Source organism: Chinchilla lanigera, unplaced genomic scaffold, assembly GCF_000276665.1.
Source record: "Chinchilla lanigera isolate Chin_1 unplaced genomic scaffold, ChiLan1.0 scaffold00016, whole genome shotgun sequence".
NCBI lineage: Eukaryota > Metazoa > Chordata > Mammalia > Rodentia > Chinchillidae > Chinchilla > Chinchilla lanigera.
In genome coordinates, this window is record NW_004955417.1 from 10383740 (window position 1) to 10411177 (window position 27438).

General features: G+C 41.8%; 1 protein-coding gene across 4 annotated transcripts in view; it reads right to left on the reverse strand.

Annotated features, from left to right (window-relative positions):
* Positions 1-27438, reverse strand: part of Cdh17 (cadherin 17, LI cadherin (liver-intestine)) — a 70403-nt gene that overhangs the window by 13134 nt on the left and 29831 nt on the right. For all 4 annotated transcript variants that reach the window (XM_013512690.1, XM_005381804.2, XM_005381802.2 and 1 more), the window contains exons 4-13: positions 24965-25099; positions 23981-24119; positions 21820-21978; positions 21530-21729; positions 18936-19067; positions 18477-18627; positions 14272-14487; positions 10435-10511; positions 8383-8574; positions 2570-2814 (exon numbers count right to left, since the gene is read on the reverse strand). In XM_013512690.1, the coding sequence (XP_013368144.1) occupies positions 2570-2814; positions 8383-8574; positions 10435-10511; positions 14272-14487; positions 18477-18627; positions 18936-19067; positions 21530-21729; positions 21820-21978; positions 23981-24119; positions 24965-25099 (1646 nt within the window). The remainder of the gene's footprint in view (positions 1-2569; positions 2815-8382; positions 8575-10434; positions 10512-14271; positions 14488-18476; positions 18628-18935; positions 19068-21529; positions 21730-21819; positions 21979-23980; positions 24120-24964; positions 25100-27438) is intronic.

Below are 27438 nucleotides of genomic sequence, written 5' to 3' on the forward strand. Positions count from 1 at the left end.
TACCTGTGGCTTATGGATGTATACATTACATCTTTTCCTTGATCCATCAGAGAAATCTCCTGAAATGCTTTTGTTTTGTCCTCTTATAAACTAAAATTTGTATTCACACATCCTTGACCAATAATTTTTACAGCATTTGCATGAAGGAGGTGGAAGCATGGTAGATAACTACTGGCTGTAGAATTTAGAGATTTTATATCCCATCATAATTTATGACTTTGGTATATAGGATAGTATCCATACCAAACCATATAATCCCCAACCACCCCACTGTTTTTTCTTCTATTTCTGCAACTAGAGTGGATAGAGCATAAAACAATATGTGGTAACTCTGCTCCCTGCTATAGTGTGGATAAGGTTTGAGTCTGGCCCCCCAGCGATCTCGGGTGGGTTCTCAGTATGGTGATGTCGGGAGGTGGGGTGAAAGGGAGGTGCTTTTTGGTTAGTAGTGCTGCCATGGCCTCGTGAGGTAGGAGAGAAGCAATAAAATTAGATAGGAAGGAGCCAAGGAATATAATTTCTAAACTGTACTTTTAGGAACACTCTAGCTTCAGAACACAATCAAGGTTACCCAAGGTGGTAATACCTTTTTCCCTTCTAGGAAACGCCCTCCAAAAAAATTCCTAAAGGTCTCAAAGATGCAACAAGCCTATAAATTGGGCCTGTGCTTTTCACCTGTGTTATAGCTTGTATCTGGATGTCCCCAACCCCAAAGCCTTATACAGTGATAGGTGGGGCTTTTTCAATGATGCTAGAGTTAAGGATATATGATTACTAAATTAGTCCAGTGATTGGTTTGGCATAGTTCTGGGTAGGATCAAAGGTATCCATGCTGGGTGCTAGCACTATCCACCCTAAAGGCTGGTAACCTGGAAAAGATATAAGGGACAGGAAGAGGGTCACATCTTGTTGCTTGCTTGCTGCCTTCCGCCTGCCCTTCTTTTCCTGTGGACTGTATCTCCTCTATGAGGCCCCTGTACTGTACCACCCTACCTTGGAGCCAGCTGACTATGGACTGAACCTCTATGAACTGTGAGCCAAATAAACTTTTCCTCCTTTAACTTCCGGTGTTGAGTATTTTGAATCAGCCACGAGCAGTAACCAAGACACCCTATAGACTGAGCCTGCACTTTTCCTGTGACACCACAGATTCGCAAAGCCCAGACTTCCATCCTCAAGGAAGCTGCACTAAGGGGACAGCATCACACTACAGCTCCAACACAAGCAGACGGTGTGCATTCTAACCTAGCCCTCCACATGGGTCATAGGCCCACACAGCCTAGCTCAGCCATCTTGAGGATACCCCAAAGACCACATAAAAACCCTGCACCCCAACCATAATGTGCCCTCTCCTGAAGCCTGCGCTCTATTCTGAATGTATACTTCTTTAATTCTGCCCAGTATAATCTTTCTGTGCCTTTCACTGAGGTATCCTGGAATTCTGTTCTGTGACAAATCAGCAAACCTAAACCTAGCCTGCGGGTGAGGTAAACTGAAGTCCTCATCTCCTCTTTGGGGGACCTCCTTGGACCACACCTGGGGACACTTACACCCTATCTGGTAACACCTGAATTTCCAGATATGTGAGCTAAATAAACCTCTCTTCTTTATAAAGTCACATATTTTATAACAGCAATCAACAGACCAATATACAAGACAATCAAAAAAACTTAAAACTAACATCCCTAAAGGAGGAGGCAGGACCCCCTTCATATATTTAGAGAAATTTAAGGAATTGTCATTAACTACATGCATTGTTTTAAGCCATCCTGAGATATTTACTATGTCATATACTGTACAGATAATGTTCCACAACAGAAGCAAATGATCTGAGTTCAAGATCATATATATCTTTTGTTTTTTTTTTTTTTTGGTGCTAGGAATCAAACTCAGGACCTTGCACTTGCTAGGCAGGTGCTTGTGCCCCTGAGCTACATCCCCAGCCATATATAGATATAGATAGATATAGATATAGATAGATAGATAGATAGATATCTTGAGTACATTGCACATTTTAAATGTCCAATCATCACTGTACATTTTAAAACAATTATGTATGCATATTTTAAGATAGTTTAGTCCCATTGAACTGAAAAGCACTGGAAATTGTTCCCCATTTTGTTAGCCACCCACCTTGAGCCTCAGCCCTCCAGGCGTGGGCTGTGGGATGCATCCTGCTGGCCCAGACCAGCTCTCCGCAGAGCCGAGGGAACTCAGCCTCCTTCACCCACAAGATGCCCTCACCCCGTGGGTTGGACATGTGCCTCCCGCTGTCTGTCTGGAGCACCAGTCCTCCCCGGGCTGGCCCCTTCCCCAGGCTCTGGGAGGTGGACGCCACACCCTGAAGGCACCAGCTCTCACTGGACCCTGCAGCAAGCAGGCTGGAACAGAACCTGGAGCTGCCTCGCACTTGTCTGAAACACCTGCTTGAGGCAAGGCCAAAGCAGACCCTGCTCACACTGCCCGCTGCTCCTTGAGAGGACAGCCAGCTTCTCTACCTTCCCAGCCCTCTCCATCCCCTCTGGTGTAGCTGCAGCACGCAGACCCGCCCGGCCCTGCCCTCCTGTACCTTACGTCCTGCCCTTCGGGATCCCGGGCGGTCACATTGCCCACTTTAGTGCCCACAGCCACAGCCTCACTGACTTCCGCTTGGAAGACATGTTGGGGAAACACAGGTTCTTCATTCACATCCGTCACAAAGAGAGTGAAGTTGGCAAAAGAACTCTCGTTGTACTTCACACCAGACACCAGAGGCTCGGGATTTTCTGCGTGGACCACAATTTTGGAAATAGATGCTGTTTCGAAATCAAGAGGCTGTGGAGGAAAATAAAATAGGGAAAATTGACTTTGGGGTGAATAGCTCCTTTGAAAGATTTATTTCCTGTACACCTTTAAAAACTCATACAGAGTAGCAGTGTTTAGTGCAATGTCACCAAAACCTACTTCTCAGGATAGTAGAACCATGGAAAAAGTCTCCTCTGCAGGACTTATCAAACTTTTAATGTGTTGATGTACATTTTAGCTTTCCTAAAAGAAGAAACCTAATTCTCAGATTTATTTAACCCTGGGACGTTTCCTTCAGTCTGAAGAAACGTATTAATTCCCTGAAGACAGTTCTCAAAGGAAAGCTTGGGAATTGTTTATACTGCAAAGATCTCTGCATTTGTATAGAGAATGATTTTCCAGTGGCCTTAGAAGACAAACTACAAAATAAAACACATTAAACTCATGGAGAAATAGCTAAAGCATGGAAACAGCCTGTCTACCAAGAGATGAATGGGCAAAAAAAATGTGGTATGTATATACAACGGAGTACTACTCAGCCATAAAGAAGAAAAATTTGAGTCATTTGTAGGAAAATGGATGCCTCTTGAGATCATGGTGCTAGGTAAAAAAATCAGACACAAAAGATTAAATAGTGCATAGTCTGTCTTATATGAGAACCCCAAAGCATAAATAAAGAGCAAAATGAAAGACAGTATGAAACAGGGAGGCGAGCCTTGTGCAGATGGGAGAGGAATCTAGGAATGAAGGAAAGACAAATGAGATGGGAAGGGGAAGAAAAAGGATCAAAGTGCAATATGTAGATGTACTTACTGTCCACAATGAAGGCATTCATTAAGTATCACAAACACGTACAAATAAACACTTAAAAAGCTTGTGGAGGGTGTGAGAAGTAGGCAGAGATGATGGAAAGACAGATGATCTGCTCTTATTCCAGCCCATGCCACATGGGACCAGGAAGGAAAATTTAAAAACCAACAATAGCCAGGCATGGTGGTGCATCCCAGTAATGCCAGCACTTTGGAGGCTGAGGCAGGAGGATCACTGTGACTTCAAGGCCAGCCTGGGCTGCAAAGTGAGTTTAAGGCCCACCTGAACTACATAGTGAAATCCTGTCTCAAAAGACAAAAAATTAAAAATTAAAAAACCAACATTGATTTAGTATGAGAAGCACCGAAGAGGCACAGCTATCTAAGATGGAGAGAACTAGTGCAAAAAAAAAAAAAAAAAATCCCAACTCTGGAAGTTTTCAAGCTTAGGCTTAACATGTGATGGCATAGAGAGGATTTCACTGCCACAAACGGAGTTGGTTCTAGGGGACCTTCGCAGTGCAGTCCACCGCGGATCCCTCTGCCAGGGGCCTGAAACAGTGGACAGCTCCTGCTCAGGCTCAAGGGCTCTGAATCTCTGAACCCTGGAGTTGAAAATCTAAATGCTGTATATATATGTGCAAATAGGAATGTTTAGAGCAAGGATGTGTAGCTTTTATCAGATTCTCAAAGGACTCGTGACGTCAGAAATATGAAAGAACCAATGCAAAATGCTGAAGATCTATTATGGATTGCGGGAAGTACACTGCTATACTCACTTTTCCCGTTCTGGAGGGCCCAGGACTTTAACCTTAGTTCACATCAGTTTCTCACAAATTACACATAAATGGCAGCATCCATCCATGAAGAGAGAAACTGAGGCTGGCTGCATTAGCTTAGCCTGCCCTTCCTGACATCTGAAAAGCTCCCCTCCACCAGAAGCTGGCTCAAGGCTGTCCTCTCCTGACGGGCTTCCCTGACCCCACCCTCTAACCCCAAATGAATGAGCTTCATGTCCTCTGCAACCCGAAGGCCCTCACCAGGACCCTGTTTGGCTGTTTGGCTGTTTACTTTGGATCCTCCCTGCTCACCAGCTCCACGAGAGGGAACACTGACTTGTTCAATTTCACTTCCCATCTCTAACCCTGGCATGCAGTCCCCACAGCACATGGTCAGGAAATGCAAAGATAAGGAAGGCTTGGTTCTTGAGGGTGCCAGTGGGTAGGAGATTCTGGAGTTCACACCCTTTCTCCATGTACACACAAACACATCACAACATCACAACTGCATCACTAATTCACAAGTCCAACGGGAAGATTTTTCTGTGGAAGACTGAGAATTATGTAGCTTATGGTTATTTGAGCTAGAATAGGAAAAAACATTGACATTTGTTCAAATATACAGATGTACAACTTTGCAAGCCTGGTAAGACATGAAGGGAAACACTGTTCATAGAGATGAGTGCCCATGGTCTGCAGGGCACGGCCCCTTGATGCCCTCTTGATCACTAGACAGGGTCTGATAGGGCTCGCACCAGGGCTCTCCTGGGACTCACTCTCCATCTCAGGGATGGGAACAATGGTGCCCAACTGGGATAAAAGTCTGGTAGACCCAGAATAAGACAGTGGCTCCTAGAACTTCATCTGCCAGCCTACAATGTGGAGCAAAGATGTAGCTCTCTGTTCCTTGCTAGTCCAGTCAAGCCCAGGATCAGGCAGACAGCGCAGGTGTGTGTGAGAGCTTAGGCAGAGGAGGCCCATCCATCCGCACAGCAACAGGCCCAAGTCTCCTGCCTGCCATGCGTTTCCATCCCATCACTGTGGCCCCAGGAGCAAAGGGTAAAGAAAGGAGAAATGAGGCATTATATTTGTGGAAGTGTGATATTTCAAGAAAGGGAAAAGCTACCTGTATTACCAGAACAGGAGAAGGAGAGAAGGAGGGGAAAAGGAGGAGGAGGAAGAGAAAGAGAAGTAAAAAGAGGAGAAAAAGAAGAGGGAGCCGCCATATGAGACATGGACTTAGGGTGATCCAAACCAGGTAGGGAGCCCATGCAGGAGACCATGTCAGTGCCCCTTAAAGACACTGAATCAAAGAACAAGTGACAAAGGAGCAGCCTGCCATTGAATGCTCTGTTCGCTGCACTTCCACACCTGACCACCTCCCAACCGAACCTGCCAGGATAATTTAGCAAAGCATAAGCAGCAAAGCTGGATCAAGGCCAAGGCCTATGGAACCATGCATGTGGTCTTTCATGCCACACACCATCAAGACTTAGCTTGGCCTCTTGAGAGGCAGCAGGTTGCCCTGGTCTCGATTTCTCTTCTGCACACTAGTGCCTCAAAGGTCAAACCAGTGATTTTGATTCAACCTGGAGGCTTTTCACCAAGACTGAGAGAAGAAAATGTGCAGTGTTCTAGGTGATGCTCAAGCTGGTTAAAAAAAAAAATCATGAACCCAGAATTTAGAAAGGAAAAATCTGCACTAAAGAAATGAAAACCAAAACTCTGAACTGCAAGAAAGGGAGTCATAGGAGAGAAACTGATGAGCCAAGGCAAGATTCAAAGAAACCACTTTCCTGGTCATGACCAACAGCATGTAACCTCAAGAGTCCCAGTCTGCCTCACAGCAGGCCAGGGCTGGCTGGTAACAAGCAGAACGGGCAGAATTCCCACAATTTGTTTAATCTGGAATACCTTTTGGGGCATCTGTCAAAATTCTGGGGTTCCAGGCTCTCCCCAGGGGCTGAAGCAGCAGGTCCAAGCAATCACCATTTGACTTTTGAATCATGCACGCTTGGCCCTCTCCATCCTAGTGGAAAATACTCCCTGTATTTTGAGGGGCACTAATGGGATGTATCTTTTCCTGTAATAATTTTTTAACATGATGTAATATTTTTATTTTTATTTTTCTATTATTGATGAGATCTTTTTTCTTTTTTTTAATTTTATTTTAAAGAAAGTAGTAAATGAGAAAAAAAAGAACAATAGCAGTATACCAGCATCACAAACATAAACAAACCAAAGCAAGAACATTTAAAATGAAACAGGGTTTCACGACAAAACAATACGATTTAACAGTGGTTGCTATATTACATATCGCTATCCTCAACTACATTGTTCAGATTACCAGATGTAAGAATGAAAGATTGTTCAAACCATTAAAGAGAAAAAGAAAATAATTATTAGATAAAACATTAGAAATAATACAGAGTTTCACTAGCCAAGATGGTAGGAATTCACCATGGTAATTCCATTGCATATTGTTATCTTCAAATCCTGTAATAATTTTTTAAAATTTAAACACTCACCATATGTTTTGATCATACCTAGTAAGTGTCCATTCACAAGTGGCCAAATTAGTTTAAATTGGTTCATAATAAGCAACTATTAAAAAATGTCAGCATTGTTGTGGGAGCCATCGTCAGTGGGATGGCTGAGCCTGTCTTTCCTTTGAGTCCTCGACAGCTCTGATCCTGGGGGAGAATGGAAGAAAGCTGTCTCCACCCAGTATAAAACATAACATGCCAGCATGGTGCCTGGCCACCCACCGCAAACTCTGAAATCTACCCTACCCTTATCCTTTACTTCTGATGTTCTCACAGTCCGTGCAGTGAGACTCACACAGAATGCTGTGCTTTGAGGTGGTGCACACACAGACCTCTCGGCTGAAGCCCAAGGAGACCTCTGCACCAGAAGAGCTATACAGCAACAGAGTGACCATACTCCAAGATCCTGAACACAAGCACTTTTGCCCCTTTGCTTTTGTCCACTCCCTGTGGAATTCTTTCATTTTTGTCTTCACTTTTAGCCTCAGCTTCCTGTATTGTGGCTCAAAGTTGTCCTCCAGAATCTTCCTTTGCAGCCTCCAGCTCACTGCACTGCAATCCTTCTGCAGTTAACGACATATGCAGATTCTCTACTGCTGTACCATCTCTGGCCCTTTCTAACTAGAAGGTTTCACTCTCTCCCCAAGGAAGGTATTCAAACTCTGAAATATGCTAGATGACAAATGAGTCATCTGGTAAACCTTGTACACACTCTAATACAAGTGAAGCAGCTACAGAGAAAAAAGTCAAGGCTCGCGTGTGTACCTGCGGGACAGACATGGTTGAGGAGGGGCTAGTAGGATCCTGTGAAAAGAAATGGGAACTATGAATTAATGCTTTGGTTCCAGGGTACCTTGTCCTTAAAGACGGAGCGACAAAGCAAGAGCCAATGGATTTAGCAATGCTGTAAAAGGTAAAAGTAAGGGGGAAGGATACAGGATAAACTTATCTATCAAGCCTTGAAAGGCAATCCAACAATTTCCAGTCACTATTCAAGAAGAGTCTATAGGCTGGGCATAAAGAATTAACTTCCTAGGACCCATATGGTTCATCCACCTGAACTCCTCCATATTTGCGAAGGGGAAAGTGATGCCCTAAGGCCTGCCCCACCCTCCACCAAGCTTGCTAGATTTAGCAAATTAAAATAGAATACCTACTTATATTTGAACTTCAGATAAACAACTTTTGGTATAGGTCTCAATTATTGTATGGAACATATATGATACCAAAAACTTAGCCTGTATTTTATCGGGCAATCTTATCTCGCTGTAAAATTATTTGACTAATTAGTGACAGACTAGGACCAGAACCCTGACTTTCTGTCAGGTGGATAGGGATGACAGAGTGCACAAAGAGGCCACCGCCATGCCTGAGAGATCATTTCTAGTACTATTTATAGGTCCTCGCATAATCATAAATAAATTAATCCACCAAAAAGAGAAGTTCATTTAATGGGCTATTTACCTTCTTAATTGTGACATATCCTGCATTGGTATGGAGATCTGTGTCAATCCCCAGTCTTCCCTCCTTGTCTCCCTGTATAATCTGGTACACGATTTTAGAACTCCCAGTAAATGGCTCATCGGCATCTGTGGCTCTGATGATTAAGATGTTGGACCCAACAGCTGTGTCTTCAGGAAGAGTCAGGCTTCCATACTGAGGAGGAAACGGGAGGGACACAATGAGAATGTCCACTGTCATCAAGCAGAACTGCCACAGGGTACACTTGTTCCAGAATGGACACGGTTATAGTCTGCATCAATATTTACCAAGTATATCTTACCTACTTATGAATATGGTGTATTTGATCTTAACATCAGTCATAGTCATGAACTAAATTCCCTGGTACAGAGGAACACACATCTCAGAGATTTATTGGTAGGATTTCCCCTCCCATATCTAATATGTTTAATAGCTATAACTATTATACTTTAATGATATAAAAAATAGCTATAATGTATTAAGTATCTACCATGCTACAGGCACTCTACATAAATTATTTTAATTAATTCTTAAAAAGGGATAGAGGTTAGGAGCTTGAACAGTGGGGTCAAAGAGCTGGTACGAGTGCTAACAGTGCCATTTATCAGTTGAGTGACCTGAAGCAAGTTACCTTACTTCTTTAAGTGCCAGCTTAATCATTGGTTAATAGAGATAAAAGAACCTACTTCCTATTTGCTTTGGGGATTAAGAGAGATAGTAATGCATAGAAAGCCCTACATGCCTGGTCTATAGTCAGTGCTCAATAAAGATAAGAAATAAGACACTGTATTGAATAGCCATATTGTACACCCTCTCCATTTAACAGGGGAAGAAAGCAGGCAAGGTTAAGCTCACCCAGGATGACACTGCTAGTGAGTCATAGAATTGACATTCGAATGCGTGTCCAACTCCAAAGTTGTGCTCTTAATCATGACCTACAGCATCTGCCACTCCCCTGAAAATCCCCCAGGTCCTCTCTCCTGGTGTGTGATCTTCACGATGGTAACTGGGCCCAGGCGAGGACCACTGCAGTACCTGAGGCAGGCTTTGGGTTGCTATAGCTCCATTTGTATTTCTAAGCTCTGAGATTCCAAAGCAGGATTCCTACCCTCAATCTAAAAACTCTGTCTAGATGCAAGGAGATCACAACACTGGGTAGAGAGAAAATGCCCAAGAGAATGGAGGCTGAGAAGTGGTGGAGTCTTTATTTCACACTTGCTTAACCTCAGTCCCTATTATACAAGATAGGTTCAGTCACACCTCCTACTTTTCTGAGCCTGACCATAAATCAGTGCCCTTCTTTGTCACAGCCTTGTTACTATTTTGATTTATGAACATCATCAGAGGGCTTGAGGCTGCCTCATCACTGCCTTCAAACATGACAAAACAATCCAGTCAAATGGGCTTCTCTCTCCTTCAAACTAAATAAAGCTAGACGTCCCTTTTAGTGGAAGCAGTGAAAAAGCCATCACCAAGTCTAAAGCTTGTATTAACAACAAGAAAACAGGAATTTGTATACTTGATGTCCTAAATTCATTTTCTCCTTATGTCTAATCTCCTAATTCTTGCAAATGTCTTCAGAATATTTTGTCTTCAGCTTAAACAAGAAGCTCATTTTCCTTCTTATCCAGTTAATTACAAAATGAGTTAAAGTTGCCAATGATCCAAATATTAAATATTTGACTCTAAATGTTCGAGATCTAGCAGTAATCTATACACAAAGTCTATAATGAGAAGCTATACACAGCGACTCAGATTTGTTCAATTTGATAAAGATATGGTTGTAGCTTTTAAGCAGTCCTTGGGATAAATGAGCTGTTGGCAGGAGTTTATAAACACACTATAACGGTGAATGTTATTGTTCCCTGAAGATTTCCACTAAAGATGGTGTCTGGGTTTGTTGCTGGATCGCTGACCAAGGCTACCTGTCATGTCTGGCATTTTTCTTCACAATTGTCTATTTTTTGCCCCAGAATTAAGGTTTGAGTAATATGAACAAAGTACAGAAAAAAACAAATGGTGAAAACTACTCACATCTGATTTTTCAAAGATGGGAATCTGATCGTTGATATCAATAACATTGATTGCTACAGCACAGAGGGTCTTGAAATCTGAAAACCAAAGTTATATCAGAAATGTTCACTATAAATCATGCGTTAAAATTAGAAATCTGTAAGGAAAAATTGGCAAGTGAAGTGACAGCCATATCACAACTTCATGCAGTCTCTCTGGGGAGGGGATTCTCTGCTCCCCTCCTGCCCTCACAGTCAGGTCGCCTAAAGGGAGGTATGAGATGAAGAGAGACCGAGGGAAGTTTTCTGGATTCCCCGTTGCCCTACACCTGCCCTGTCCGAGGGAAGGCTGTTCCCTTCTGTGTGAAGCAGCCTCCCTTCTCTGAACCTTACACAGTCATTAAAGTCCACTGCAAAACTGTCCTTCCAGAAAGCCCTCCTGAACAGCCCAAGGGCTGACTTTCCTCATGCAAACACATCTTCCCTCTACAGTGGAGAGGCTGAAGGGCCCCTGCTCCCTCTCTTCTGAGTGATGGAGGTGTGGTACAGTTGGCCTCCTCCAAGGGCAGCTAAAAAGACAGCTCATGGAACCCCGGGGAATGGCACAGGCTTTGCACAGTGGGTCTGACGGTCCAGAGACTTAGAGACACATTGATCTCAGATCCATTTGAGAATGGAGTGCCTGGAAAGGGACCCAGAACAAGAAACAAATGACACAGTCTTTGTTGGGATCGACATCATTCAAACACAACATGCTGCATTGTGCAATGGTTAAGATTATGGGGTCTGGGATCCCATAGTTTCAATTCTGGCTCTGCCTGTCATCAGAGATATAAGAAGTTGAAGTATCATGCAATGTCTCAGTATCTTGGTCAGCTTATCCATAAGACATGGAAAGTAACAGAACAGAGACTTTCATCATAATACAAACTATTCATATTGTCTGTGTCCCAGGCACTATACTAAGTGTATTACCTGCATTTTATCTTCCATTCCCCTTTATTTAAATAAGAGAGCCAAGAGGTAGAGAAGTTAAGTAACCCGCCCAGGGGAACACAGCTGTCTAATGGTGGGTCCAGGATAGAGATATGTGCATTCCTTTTGCCCTCCCATCTACTCTCTGCTCTTCAACTTCCCCTGTGGCCCAGGGACTGACCTTGTTAATGGCGTCAGTGGTAACAGCTGGTTCTGCAGTTGGCAGCCTGGCAGGAGACTAGAGGAAGAGGATGAGGAAAGTGGCCAGGGTCCCCTTCCTAACTGGCTACTGGCACAGGTCTTGCTATCTCAGGCTTCAGATAGTAAAAGCTGCGCACTCTGCTTCACACCTCCTTGTTGGTTTCCCTTGACCCTGCCATGACCTTTACACATCCTCATTTGTTTGTTTTTGGAGGTATTGGGGATTGGATTCAGGGCTTTGTGCCAAGCTACATCTATAGCCTTTTTTTTTTTTGAGGCAAGTTTTTCCTAAGTCACCCAAACTTGGCTCCAACTTGTGATCCCCCTGCCTCTCCTTTTGGTCACCGCTTTTGAGAGGCCATCCAATTTCCGGCTGGGATCCGGACTAATACAACCAGGTAATCGAACTCTACAGCTTCTGCTCAATGTACCAAACATGAGGCCAGATGTAATCTAATGATAGTTTCAGTATAAACAAGCAGATATTGACTAAAGTTGTGACTGGTCCCCAGGACATCTGTACATAAGAATGGGGTCCTCCCAGGATGTGACAGTTAAGTTTGTCAACTTGATTGTCTTGAAAGCTGCCTACGTGATTAGTAAGGCACATTCCCGGTGTGTCTGAGTGGCTTGTGGAGGCATGACCCTCAGGTCTATGTCTGCTCCCTCACCCTTTCTTCTCTGGCACTGGTCTGCTCGGCTTCCTGGCCACCATAAAGTAAGCAGCTTCGCCCTACTACACCCTTCTGCCATGACATATCTGCCTTTGAGCCTGACTGACTGTGAACTGAAACCCTTGAAACTGTGAGCTAAGTTAAACCTCCCCTCCTATAGGTTGTGGTTGTGTATTATACCCCAGCAACAGGAAAACTGACTCATACCTAGGGCCCAAACTCACTAGCTCATTACTCTGCAAATACCTTGTTTGGGCCAGGCATGGGCCTCCTACTTAACAGGCCTTTTCTTAATTTTATGTAAAACTATGTTAATTATAGTCTGCTCTCTAATTTTCTGTAGTAGAAAACTGAATGCTTAATCCATCAACACACATATTTATATATGTGTACAAGTAGTATGTGAGTACAGTATGTTTTCTATACTCACACACATGAACAACTTATAATCTGATTCTCACATTACATGCTTATAACTTCAAACTCCTTCACATCCCAGTGTTTTTGCACATGGAATTTCCATTCTTCCACAAGACCTACATAATTTTACAACTCATCATATTCACCCTGCAAAACTCAGCACAGTGAGACTTCTTCCAGAAAGTCTTACCTGCTCTATCCCTCCACCTCCCTCATTTCTTTCATGGGCTACCTTGGACCTATTCCTTGCAATTTACTAATTCATATGTCTATCTTCTCTACCACAGCAAGCACTCCTTGAGGACTGACTCTGGGTCTTATTCATCTGTGTACCTCTAATGCCTTGCTGGGGATGTCAAACAAGGTAAATGTTCTGTAACTGCTGAAAGAATGGCCAGCTAATAGTGTGAAACTCAGTTCATCATGGACAGACATGATCTATTATACCCTCCACTGCTGTACCTCACTATAATGTTAAACAAACATTACACCCTCAATATTTGCCAGATTAGAGAATTTCGACATTCTGCACTGGCAGTTTGCTAAAATCTAATTCCCCCGATATATTAACATCCACAGAAGGGAGAGAAGTGTGATGCAAAGTGTGGAAAGATGCTTTCTCCCCCACCCCATGCCTGTGTAACCTGTGCTCCCCAGCATAGCAATTACTGACTTGTTTAGTAATCTAAGTTAACTCAAAGAAAGATGCTTAACCTCCTAGGCATCTACGTGCCCCCAAATGAGCCTCTCTCTGAATAAATTTATTTTTATGTGTCTGTGCACATTTGTCTAAGATTACATGCATGTGTTTCAGAATGCACAGTTTTCATCAGATTCCCAAAGGGTCTTGTGACCCAACACAGATTAAGAACCAACTGTTTTAGAAGTGGGCAAGAAGTAGGGGAGAATGTTTCCCAATGTTGTCAAAAGGCCAGCTAATCTGACGGAAGGCGTCAGACCTTCCCCCAAGGTACATTTCTCCCCGACTTCCATAGGGAAGGCTGTTTGAGCCTGAAAGCAAGAGTTGGGAAATGCAATTAATTTTCCTGTCTGTGACCACAGTGACTACCAGAACATGCCGAGCAGACTTGTGACAACTAGGATATTAATCAAGGATGCCCCAGTGCTGTGCTGTGAAATTCAACAGTGGATTTGCACCAAGGCTTCCTTTGCATGGGCTGCCCCGAGCCAGCTACTGCACAGGGTGGTGATGCTAAGGTGGACACATTCTTGGAGGTAATGTATTCCCAGACAGCCACAGTGAGCTTTCCTTAGACTGCCTGACGATCTAGGGCACTCCTTCCTCCCTCTCTCCCTCCCTTAGGATCAGGCTTCTACTGCTGTGTCCATCCCCCCTCCTCCCAAGGCATCCCCTGGAGATGTACATTTAATCTCCTCCTGGCATCTGCTTCTTGGAAGACCCAGAAAAACTCAACAATGTTGTCTGAGTTACTACTCTAGACAGCATGTATTTCACAAAGGAAGCAAAGATGGCAGAGTCTGAATGTATCCAGGCCTGAGGAACCCAGTGCATCATAATTAGAAAACAAACAATGATTTGTAACCATGACTACATGTGTGATACCAACCTTTGTCAGACACCTCCACTGTTAAGTTGTACTGAGGAGCATCTTGCTTCTTCAAGGACTGTCTAGCTAACTGGATCTTTCCCTCATATTCTTCAACCAGAAAGAGTCCATCCACGGGAATTTTGGGGGTTTGCTCCACAATTTTATACTGTAAGATACTGTTGATGGTGTTTACTTCATCCAGGTCATGGGCAGTAAAGACCCCGATACTGCTCCCTATGGAGAAGAAAAGAAGAAAATCCATTTCTACAGACCCCATGTCATCTATTTTTAATTGGATTCACTCAGTAAGCAGGTTCCCAAAAAGCACTAAGTAATCTTACATGCAAACAATGGCTTTTACATTTATTTTTCACTCCATGGTGTGATTTGTTAATTACTACTGTGCATTCATTATCCAGGGCTATCAAATAGTGTCCTGGACTGGTGGTTAAAACAACAGAAATTTATTTTCACATCATTCTGGAAGCTGGGAGCTGACAAGGCTGTTTCCTCTGAGGCCTTTTTCCCTTGCTTGTGTATGTTCTTCTCCCTATGACTTCGTATCATGTTCTCTGTGTCCAAATTTCCTCTTCGGAGGACACCAGTCATGTTGGATTTAGGGCCCACTGTAAGGACCTCATTTTACCTTAATTCCTTCTTTAAAGACCCAAACTCCAAACATAGCCACGCTTTGAGGTACTTGGGGTTAGAACTCCACTGCCTGAAGGGGTGGCACAATTCACCACACACAGAGGGTTTGGACTTCAAAACATAGAGAGGGATATAATATGGGCCAGAGCGCCCTGCAAAAGTTCTCGTCCACCTAAAACCTCAGTATGGAACTTTATTTGGAAAGAGGTTCATTGTACATGTAACTAGTTAAGGTTATGGTAATGAAATCACCCTGGTTTAGGGGAGCCCTTGGATCCTTATAAGAGTGGGGACCCTGACACACACAGAAGCAGAGACGATGTGGAAGAGGCCAGATACTGGAATTGTGCTTCTGCCAGCAGCCAACAGAATCAGAAGAGGCAATGGATTCTCCTCCGGAGGCTCTGGTCCCTGAATTTCAGACTCTCAGCCTCCAGAACAGAGAGAGACTAACTTGTCGTTGTTGTTTTAAGGAACCGTGTCTGTGGTAATTCCTTACGGCACCCTTAGGACACAAGTACACATGGCAAAGAGTATAATCCAATAAGGGGAAGCCAACCCTGGTTTGCCTCTAACCAACTTTATGGAACAATGGCAGAGACTGACCCCACCCCAAAGATAACACAGGGCAAAGAACAGGCATGGCCCCTCCACCCCCTGCCCTTGCACTGCAGCTCACAGCTCTAGGAACTATATTCCTGTGAATGTTTCAGTCCCAGGCAGCTCCAGAAGTCAGGGGTGACTCTGTGCTCTGTTAGCTCTGAGTGAGTTCTGGTAGGTGTTAAACTACCTGTTCCTTGAAATGGGAATTTGTGGATTTCCTTACATACAGCAACACTCCCACCAGAGCTAAGACTTGAATTCATCTCATTGTGGACTTAGGTACATGCCTCTGCCAGATGAGTTTGCCTCCACTGGCTTAGGTGGACTCTTAGTGGGTTTTGGCTTGGGGGAGTGGGGAAGGGAAGTCCCTGTATTATGCCTACAGTGGAGCTGGACTCATACTGGTGTGTCTCGTGGACTGGGTTCAGGGGCATCAGGAGCAACACAACAGAAAGAATATGTGTCTAGTGTGTCGCTGCTCATTTCTAAATCCATTACAACTTGGTTACCATTGTGACATGCATCTGTCCTTGTCAGAGAAGTGCAAATGGTGGGATGAAGAGTGCTCTGCTGAAATCTGTGATCCTTTGGTGTCTGAGTAGCCCTGCTTTGGATGCTTTCCCTTAGCAAGTGGACATAACAACTGAGGGCACCTTCCTCTCCCTCCACAGGAAGCTTCCAGCCATTGGAGGCACTATGAGGATGGCTGGCATCAGGGGACATCTCCCGGTGGGAACAAGAGGAATCTGCGCATGAACCCCAAGTGAAGGAAGGACCATATCTCTGACTGCCTGAGGCAGGAACGAGTGACAGCCCAAGCTGATTCAGGAGCCTGTGCAGCATTTTTGGGGGGCATCCAGGAATATTTTAGGGAGGTGAGGATGCCATGAAAGCCAAATTTCCAGAAAGTGAGATTTAAAAATTAATATTGGTATTGCTAAGACTTGGAAGAAGTCCCACAAGCCACTGGATGGTGAAAGACTAAATAAGAAAGTGTAAAGAAAAGAGAAGTGAGTTAGTATCTTATTTCCAGCATTTTCACCTCAGCATGACTTGACATCTAAACAGTGAACCTCCAAAGTGCAGGGGATTTGTCCTGTCCCTCTTTTAAGCCACACATACAGAATATATTTCATTGCTTTATAAGAATTTTCAGTCGATTAAAGACTTTGTGAAGTATTTAACAATAAATTCTCACTTTTAAAAAGAAGCAAGAAGCATGCTGAGCCCCTGAACTATTTATTGTATCAACAATGACTTCTTTATCAGTCTCAGAAAATGAGTGCTATCTTCTTCCCAAAGAGATGGGCAGCCTCCAAAATGGCTCCCAATACTCCTCGTTTGCCAAGAGTTGTAACTCTTCATGAAATCCTTCTCTGAGCAGGTGCTGAGCCTTATGACTTCATCCTGATGAATAGAATATGGGCTAACATTTCCAAGATTAGGTTATACAGAGACTATAACTCACTTGTTGTTCATATTCCCTCCCTCTCCCTCTTCTTCTCTGGGTCTGTATGTGTGTGTTTCTGAATCAGAGGCATATAGCTGCAAGGTATCCAGATTCTTGACTCACAAAGCTATAATTAATGTTTGTTATTTTAAGCTACTAAGTTTGGGAGCAATTTCTTATATACAGATAACAAACATTATATTCTTGGTCCAATGCAATAGACTTGAGGTATTGTCTAGAAAGGTTTTCAAAGCTTTCACATCTTCATTCAGCATCAAACCATCCCTGATTTCCATAAAGGATGATGTCACAAGTGTTTGTTGGCTGTTGTTATGCATCACATTATTACACAGTTGTCACCATGACAAAGTCTTCCTTTCAATTTACCAAATCCTCCAAACCTACCATTTAACTCTTCTTGTTGAAGCGAAAAATTGGAATAAATGAAACAGAAAAATGAGAAAAATGCACTAACAATAAGTAACCTCTGTAGGACACCTGACAACACAAAGGAAAAGAATGGTCATAGAGCAAGAAAGTCACTCCCAGCACACCCTCTAGGCCACCAGGAAAGTAGCTACCTTGTCAAAGGTGTGTAGCAAGAAGAGGAAAGAGGTCAAAAGAATGATGCGAATGTGCATAAGGAATATAAGAATCTCACCACAAGGGAGCAAAGCCCTAGAGATGATAGTCCCAAGACGCTGCTATGCTTGTAAGCCTCAGAAACTTACATGGCAAATAGACCAAAACACTTTAAGAAATCCAGCCAGCTTAGTCAATGGGATCAAGTACGAGAGGGAAACAAGCAAGAGTTTCCCCAAATCCAAGAAAGCCATAAGATTCCCAGAAATCAGTATGTCCTTATAGTAGCTATACAAAAGCTGTACAAGTATATACAAACACTATATAGTAGCTATACAAGTTCTAATATAAAACTTGAGGTTATAATGAGATATAATTTTTTAAAAAGTAAAAAAAAAAGATAAAAATAGATGGACTTAACTTTATCCACAAGCCTCTTGCATTATTATCAGTTTCCTAGAGACTAGGCAGTCTCAAAGGTCAAATCCAACTCTTATCAGTACTGTGAGTTAGTGTTTATTTAGTAAATTTTATCTCTTTGAAGTTAGTTTAAGTAGAGGTCAAATAAGATGATTTATGGGAAAACTCTGCCAATGAAATGCCTCAATGTATCTATGCAGGAGAATGGTGGGGTGGTTATGGTACTAGCAATAATGATAAGGGTATAGTGGTGTTAATAATAGAAGTTATAACAACTAGTGGTGATAGTAGTTATAAAAGCTCCAATTTAAGAATGCTACCCAGATACAGTTTAAACCAAAGATGTTCTACCTACATGCTCTCATGATATGTTCAATCTCTGTGCTGTCCCAGACGTGGACAACTGGCCACGATTAGGTTTCCCTGTCCACCTTCTGCCCAACAGACAGTGGAAAGGAGTCACAGAGTTGACACAGGGAGGACAGCTACACAGAATTCAACAGCTCTCATTTCTTACCCAAGGCTTCATTCTCCTGGATCTCAAATACAGTCACTGCAGATGGACAGGACGGTGGGTTGTCATTAATGTCTTTAACTTTCACGTGAATTTGCAGCGGGTGTGAAAGTGGTTTTCCATACTCGTCCTTTGCAACTGCATAAAAAACGTGCTACAACAGGAAGGTCAAAGTTGAGACAAGACTCCTTCATTGTCCCCCTTAAAAGGTAGAGAAAATTGCTGTTTCATTTCTAGGTTATCCTCTGCCCCACTTTATTCTCAGTTTACTTAGAACTGGGAGATGAAAAACAGTGGCTCAGAGTGGTGGCCATATGATCAAATTGTCATGTCTTTGAGATCCAATAATATAGTGGAGTCTGGAACACAGATTTTTTCTTAAGTAAAATTGATTTCGCTCTCAACTGTAAGAGGATATAGACCTCTATCTTGCTGCCTGTCAAACTCTTCTGTTTTACTTACCGAATCCTTTTCTTCTCGGTCCAGGGGCTGAGTCACATAAATATGTCCTTCCTGGTCAATTGAAAAGGGGAATTTTGGAAGCTTCTCCTTTTCAACTAAGGAATACTGTGCACCCGGTTCATTCCACTGCACCTGCAGGGCCAAAAACGAACAATGAGGAAAGACAAAGGGATATGAGAGACCTGGTTCTCAGTTGGCAATGCCTTTGGACGTCAGTGTATTCTTATAACAATTGAGCTACATTTTTCACTTGCAACCTAAGATAAGACATTAAAAAAACTCTGCTGCACAAAAAGCAAACCAAGGGATTTTTCTTCTCTAAAGCAATTATTTATGTTTTTGTTGTTGTCTTGGTACCAGGAGTCCAACTTACAACCTCACGCTTGCTAGGCAGGCACTGTGCCGCTAAGCTATATCCCCAGCAAGCAATTCTTTATGAACCACCCCCTAAAGACTCTGTGGGCTATTTTCTTTCACAAGGATGATGGTGAAAGCTTCATATTCATGAAACATCAAGTTCAGAAACAAAGTGTACTTGGTCACTAGCGTTATCTGAGGACTAAGCCATGATGTATGAGAAGCTTCCAAAACTGACCACTGCAGATGAGTAAGAATGGTATGAGACATGTTAAACTCTTCTCCATGTGATTAAAGATAAATGCTACATAAATAGGACACAGTCCTCCCTAAATATTTATTCTTACAGTCTTCAGGGAGTAGAGTAACTGTAAACTCCTACAGTTGTTTTTAAATTGACCTAATTTTTAAAAATGAAAACAAACCCTTAGTAAGAGCAGTTAACTTTTTGGACAGACCCTGGCTTCTCTGATATTCTAACCTATTAATAGTGTATATTTTACATTATTAATAATGATACTCATGGAAGAATTACTAAATGTCATACACAATTCTAAATACTTTTATGAATGATCTCATTTAACTTTCAAATAGCCCTATGAAATGGAAGCTACTGACAGCTCAATTTTATAGATGAGGAAACTGGAGCACAAAAACTTAAATTCTTGTCCAAGATCCTAGTGCTAGTTGAAATTTCCACATGAAACCATTCTCTTAGGCTAGGTGGAAATTTTGTCCCTTGCCAGTTATGTAAGCACCACCCAAAGTCAATACTTAAGATTATGTTCCCGATTTGAAAGTAAGCTCAGCCTATGTCCTACAATTCAGCCTACATTCTAATTCTCTGAGCTGCGCTACATCACTCTTGTCCATGGGTTTCAGAACACCTAAAGCACTTTCTCCAGGCCTCAAAACTGGGCGTAGGTCCCTGGGATTTCCTTTCTTTGGCAGCCCCAAGAACTAAGCATATGAGTTCTAACACTTATGAATGTCTATAAGGATAATCTGAATAGTGAACAGAAAGGCTTCCATCCAGGATCTAAATTTGAAAGCCTCATGGTAATGTGTACTGGCATACTTGCTTAGTTGCCAAAACAAAATCCCTCTTTATTTTCCTTTTTCTTGCCAAAATGTGATATTCATTAATTCAACATTCATTAAATGAAAGTCTCCTTAGGTCAGACAATAGATATAATAGGATGGGCCACTCAAGGCCTGTTAGCAACAATAGCATCATTTTTAAAAACATCTTAGGGAACTACAAATTGAGTCCTTTTTTGTTTTTGTTTTTGTTTTTCTCCGGTACCGGGAACCGAACTCACGACCTTGCGCTTGCCAGGCAGGCGCTTTTGCCGCTGAGCTAAATCCCCAGCCCCAACTGAGTCCTTTTTAAAATTAACAACTTTTATTCACTTTCACAGACACTATGCCAATGACTCTTCACAATAACTCTGAGAAGTCTTATAATCTCCATTTTACTAATGAGAAATTGAGGCTCAGAACAGTTACACTGTTTATTATCAGTCATTAAAGTAATGGGAACTTGGTTTCATTTGTCTGCTTCCAAACCTAGGTTCTCGCACTACTCCACAGTGTTACAAGAAACCCCTGAGTTTCCAGAAAAGATCAGATGTCGATAGGATCCAGGCTGGACTTCTAGAAGCTAAGGTAGGAGGGCTCCTGGTGAGAGTACCCTCTGTGGAGGGGAAGAAAGGCCATTTGGATGAAAAGGAGAGGTGCATACAGAAGATGGGGTAGTGCACTCTTCAAGGGGAAAGATTGCCCGCTATGACTCTTACCCTCGGCCAGACCTCTCTGTCTACCTCAGAGCTTCTGCTAGCATGAGTCTATTGGGTCCAGACCTTCCCCCACAAGATTAGGTAGCACCTTCTAAAGAATATTTGCATTGCTAAATTCAAACCATGTATACGATGTAGGTAACCTAGATAACTCACTAAAGCAGCCATGACCCCACCACCAACAGTGGACTACAAACATCCCTGCTGTCTACTTTTAAGGTGAGCATGGGAGAAATTCTCTCTGCAAGTTCAAATATGTATCTGAATCCAAGTTTTCTTTGCACAAGGATGAACTCCAGAGACTTGGGGCCAGAGATTGCTTCATTTGCTTTATAATTATGTGACACAATACAAACGTGTTTGTGAAGAACATGAGGGTAGGTGTCTACAAAGTGAGGCTACTTATCTTGTAGGTTCTAGGGGCTACTTGGGTACTACCTGGGTAATTTTCACGGGGTGAGGATCAGTTGAGTTTTCTATAATCTCCACAGTGTCTGGGGCTTTCCAAATATTCTCCTTCACGGTAATATCCACAGACACAGTATCACTGAAGGAATTCTCACTCTCGCCTCCCATGTCCTTCACTGAGACCACCAGATTGTAGGAAGGATTCTTCACAGGATCCAGTTCCTGCGCCCCTATGGGAAACAAGAGGAAATGCAATGTCTCCGGAAGGGACAGACCTGTCTCTTTCTCTGGCCCAGTTTCATGTGAATCCCTTAACTTACCTTGTTGGGTAAGGGATATTTCTCCTGTTTTGTTGTTGATCTGAAAGTACATAACATTGTCGATCTTGGGGAGCTGGATGACAATTTGATAAAAAAGCTGGCCGTTAGGAGTGGCTGGGTCATCCAGGTCTGTAGCATTGACATACATAAATGGCTTTCCTGTTTAACAAAACATAACCAGAAAACAAAACAAAAAAGACAGTTGAAAACCAGACCTACTGTAACCACTTTTGCCTTCTAAGAAGCAGAGATCCAATGGGGGAAGATGCTATGGATTCATATCATAAAAAATGAATCTTAATTCTTCTCCCCTCCCCTAGAATACAGTTTCTCAAAGTATGGTCAAAAGACCTCTCGGAGTCTTGGAGTCTATTTCAAGGTGTCTATAAAGTTAAAGAGCATGTATATGTAGACGATTCCTTCAAAGCACAAGGTAACTTAGTGAAGTTTCGTATTAAGGAATAAGAAATATGTTATTGAGCGAGTTTCTGATTCTGCATTGCAATGAATCTTTAAGATTTTCAAGTTTTGGTATCATATCAAAAAAATCCACAATCTGAATATACTTTTAAAATGTTCCTCTCCTTTCCAACTACATGCCTGTATGAGACTAATTTTTATCCAGGTACTGCTTCAACGAAAATAGCATATAGCAGTGGAATAAATGTAGAAACAGAAATAACACAATTGTTTTCCCTTTATCCAGATATTGATTTTTTTGTTGGAGGGTTACCAGGAATTGAACTCAGAACCTCACGTTTGCCAGGCGCTGCACCACTAAGCTAAATCCCTGGCCAGACATTAAATTTGCAAAGATTAAAATGATGGTGCTCTTCTCAGCACTGTTACTTTTACTAAATTGCTTTTGTCTTAAAAATATAGTTTTCATTATAATATTTCTTTGTTTTTTACATGATTTAATAAGTTTTTTAAAATGTCTAGCAGTGTAAATAGTATTAGATATAACCCGTGATGAACTGGAGTCAGGTAGTGAGAATCAGTTTTGAATTTTAAGAAATTTTGTGAGTAAATTATTTATATCATTGGCAGCTTGAAATAAGCATGATGAGAGTTTTTATATGATGGAAATTCACAAATCAGGGCTCTGCACCCCCTCAAAAAAAAAATTGTTAAACCTTGACCATAATATCACTGGCTATAACCCATGTGACTAAAATTTCACTGAAGCACTCAAAAAAAACTTTAAGAGTCATAAGGCCAATAAGTTTGAAAGCCACTTCTCTAGAAGATTCTATTGGTGAAGAGAAAGAAATATGGCCTGCAGAATTTTCACACAGCAGAGTCTATGAGTGAGAGTCTTTGGTATGCAATCACAGGGACAAGGATGGGGACAGTGGAATTGTTCCACATAATAAAGTGGAAGGAATATTGCTCCCTGAATTATTAGTTGTGGGCACTGAAGAATAGGAAAAGATTGAGTATCATAAAGGAATATCTGATGGTGAGTTGATGACAATAGGTAAGAGTCTTTCTGAGAATCTGGAAGTCTAATTTTTATTTTTGTCCTGTGCAGTTATGATGTGATGCTCATCAGAGGTGCCTGCCATGCACACGTAGGCCTTGATGAAGGGCTTTTGTGGAAACAAAGGTTAGAAAGTCAGTGCAGCATAGAGAAAGGACAAGCCACGGCTGAGAGGTAAACATAAGAGAAGAAAACAAACAGGAGCTAGCAGTGACTATGCTAATGTAGGTTCCTGCCTGGACTGGGAGAGCGGCCTTGACTTTCCAGATGGTTCTAGAGTGTTCTAGAGCTCTAGGGTTTTTGAAGTTAACCACAGAACAGTGGTCCCCACACACACACTTGACAATGTCTGAAGACATTTTTATTGTCATAACTCAGGTTAGGGGTATCACTGGCATCTAGTAAATAGAGGTCAGAGATGCTGTTAAATATCCTACAATGCACAGGACAGGCCTTGACAAAAACACAATTATCAGGTCCAAGACATCAGCAGTACCAAAAATGAGAAACCCTGGTCTACAGCACTAGAGATAATAAGGCAGCTCTCTGAACTTCACTGTGAAATTTAAGGTAGTAAATGTTTCATAAGTGATCGCCTCAGCTGTTAGCCACACAAATCTGGCCCCTCCTCCCGAGACCCTCCCAGTCTCCATGAACCTCTCCAGGCCCCGCTCTCACCTGGGCGAGAGTTCTGCCTCACTGAGCCTTCATACTTCTCCTGAGAGAACATGGGACGATTGTCGTTGATGTCCTTCACTTCTATGGTGATAGGGACTGGACCCTCCACTGTCACTCCTTGAGCATCCAGGGCTGCAATCTGATGTTGAGGGAAAACAAACCACCTTGGCGAGACTGGACTTCATACCACACACCCAGAAGTCACTTGAAGGAAATTAGAGTTCAAAGAACCAACAGCTTAATGGCTGTAGCAGAGGAACGCACAAGAGACTACAGTGCAAACTGCTAAAGCAGGGGTCCAATCATTCAGCCTGGCTCGTCATGACAGAGCTTTTCCACAGCGCTGGACACTGAACGTGCTTCTGTTTTAAATGGCTGAGCACTTTGACCCTTGAGGTTATGGAAGGGCCATGTACATCACAGAACCGTGATGGTGATCAGCGTGCAGAAGGTGCTGAGCAGGAAGCTGTGGGCTTGCTGTTCTTTAGCATTAGCTCTGCCATTCTTAGGTATTTGGACACCAACCATGAAATTACAGGGTCTTGTAGTCAGCCTCTGGCCTTTGGTTCCTTCTGCTTCTTCCAAGGCCCGGAGGAGCTCCACCCTAGCCCTGACACTGACTTCAGTAAGGGTCTAGAGCTCACTTAACAGCCACAGGCAGACAGCAGTAAAGCATCAGCGAGCACTGGCTTGGATTTGGTTCTGGTGCCTGAACAGGGCCTTATTTGAATGAGTAAGACCATCTGAGGGTCTTAGGAATCTAAACTGGGTTACTCTGGTTTAAAAAAAAAGAAACCCCAAGGAAGAGGGCACTTTGCCTTATGCTTCTCTGTAGTAGGTAAAAAAAAATATTCACATGAGGTTTGCAAAGTTATCGTTAGGAGAGCTGAAATGGGGTACAGGGAATCAAGGTACCAATGGGGTTTGTAGGACCCCGGGTGCTGTAGAGGTTGGAGTCCAATCCCTTTGTCGGTCTCAACTCACCTGGAGATTGTGAGTAGCTCTTGTTTCCCTGTCCAGGGCTCTGATGTAATACAGGAGTCCATTAGGTTCCATCTTAATTATGTCATCTGTCTCCCCATCTAGTTCAAAAGCCACAGCAGGAGGATTGAGCTTAAACTGGAAAAGAAATGAGAATATTTTTTAAAGACTTGGTCATAAAGAAAGACAATGCTGTGGATTTTGTAGAAAGTCACCAATATCAGGATTTGTTTCCACTTGTAAAATCACTAAATAAGAAATCTCAAGTCTTTTAAAGTGGTACATTCTAAAAGTTTGCTTGTGCCTTATTTTTATAACATTCAAAATACATTTTCCTCATGAAACAATGTATAATCTAATTTAGTACACTGACAAAAGCCAGGAATGCTTTCCATGGTAGCTGGGGTTAATGGAGAGTTTCCTGGAATGTCTGAAAGGTACAACATTACTAGCACCTAAGAAACATTAAAAAGGGTAGTTTTATTGCTAGAATAAAAGACTGCCATGGAGTACTTCCAAAAACTGTAATAAAGATTAAGAAATATGTTAATATTAAGGAAAACAATATATAATAGCTTCAACTTCATGCTATACTATATAATAATCTCTTGTTTACTTTTGCAGAAGTAAAAAAATCAATCACTATTCATGGAATAATTATAACCCCTTTCAAGACAATAAAAAATAAAACTTTACATGACATTAATGACATAAAAGTTCTTCAATCTCAATAATTTTAAATTTTTATTTTATCAATAAATTGAAAAATAATAATGCCAATGTTAGTAAGGGTATAAAGAAATATAATTCATATAATACTTTTAGAAATAAGGAATAAAATGTAGCCTTTGGTAGTAAGCATTACAGAGTTTATCTTAAAGAAAAAAAGTAATGCAGCATAAGACAAGTTCATCAGATTGGTAAAATTGAAAACACCTAAATTGTTAAGATGTATTTAAATTATTATAGCATATAAACTTGATAGAATATTAATCATTAAAGGATTTGTTGTAAAGAGACATATAAAACAATGCTATAATACAAATTTTAAAAGAATATATGATTTATAACAGTATGAAAATTATGCTTGCCAAATAGGCAAGAAATGAGAATTCTTCAGACGTTAAGAGTTGAGGAGATGTTAAGTGAGTCATACTATGGGTAAGAAGGGGTATTTTTGTTCATGTTTGCTTATTATTGTTTATATAACAAAAGAGTTGCCACTGATGTTTTAATCACTTATCAGTACAATTATTTAAGTACTGGATGACCAAACTTCATATTTTTGTTAATTTTTATAAGATAATATAAGAAGAAATATAAAAATGACAACTTTATCAAATTTATTCAATACAAGAATCAACTAGTTGACATGACACCTGCAACACTCACGATACTCAGTACCTAAACAAATGTACCACCCACGTGACACTCAGGGTAAACTGCTACGTGGTTAAGAAAAAGACTCAGATATCAGTGGGAAAGGAGAAAGACCTTCTCCTCCATAAAAGCAATGAGAACACTGGAATAGGTACAAATATCACTTTTTTAAAACCTCAGGTATTAATTAAATGCCAGACATTTTAATTAAAAAAAAAATGTGACCATCAGTAAGAACCAAGCTTTGAGGTGCTTTAACTTGTCTAATGCCATTGTTCTTTGCTCAAATCTGAAGTAGGCTTAGAAACGAACAGTATCACAAGCACAGTCCTACAGAGGGGACTTAGGAGCTTGAAGTTTCCCCAAAGCCCATTAGCAGAGAACTAGCATTATCTGGCCTGTCATTTCCCAGGAAACACTGACAAGGGCTAAACTTCATTTAGGCTGACTCAGAGCTCACCCACTACAATTGTATTCCTGCAGCATATGTTGAAGAGCATCATCAGCAATTGCTTAGCATTGCAGGCATGTGATAACAATAAGTGAAGCAAATAAAATGCTGATCAAAAGAATTTTAAAGCAAAACTTGGGGAATAAGCTGTCCATAGGAGACTCTGAAAATCTCTGACATATTACTAAAAATCTAGAAGCCCACATTGATGGGCAGGGCTGTGAACATGCCCTACTCCCTCAGCTCTGGCAACTTTGAGGTTCTGCACAAGCAGGAAGTGAAAGCTAAGGCAGAGCTGTAAACTCTCTGCCATATGGATGAAGGTGTGCCTCATAGCAGCATGGAAAATGTTGGGAGATTTATTGGTTCAAGGTACCTAAGGTGATCTCTGTCTGGTCATTACCTGAACACTAAGCTAACTGAGCAGAGACCCCAGTGACCACACATAACACAGAATATAGACTTCAAAGAATGAGTTTATAAGTCACCAAACAAATGGTAACCAGCCCTGGGAAAAGGAGGAAATTAATTTAAAGTTGCTACATTATATTGTTTATAATGTCTGAATTTCAGTAAATTATTGTGAAATATACAAATAAGTAAGAATGGTAAGCCCCAAACACAAGAGAAGAAAAATCATTCTATA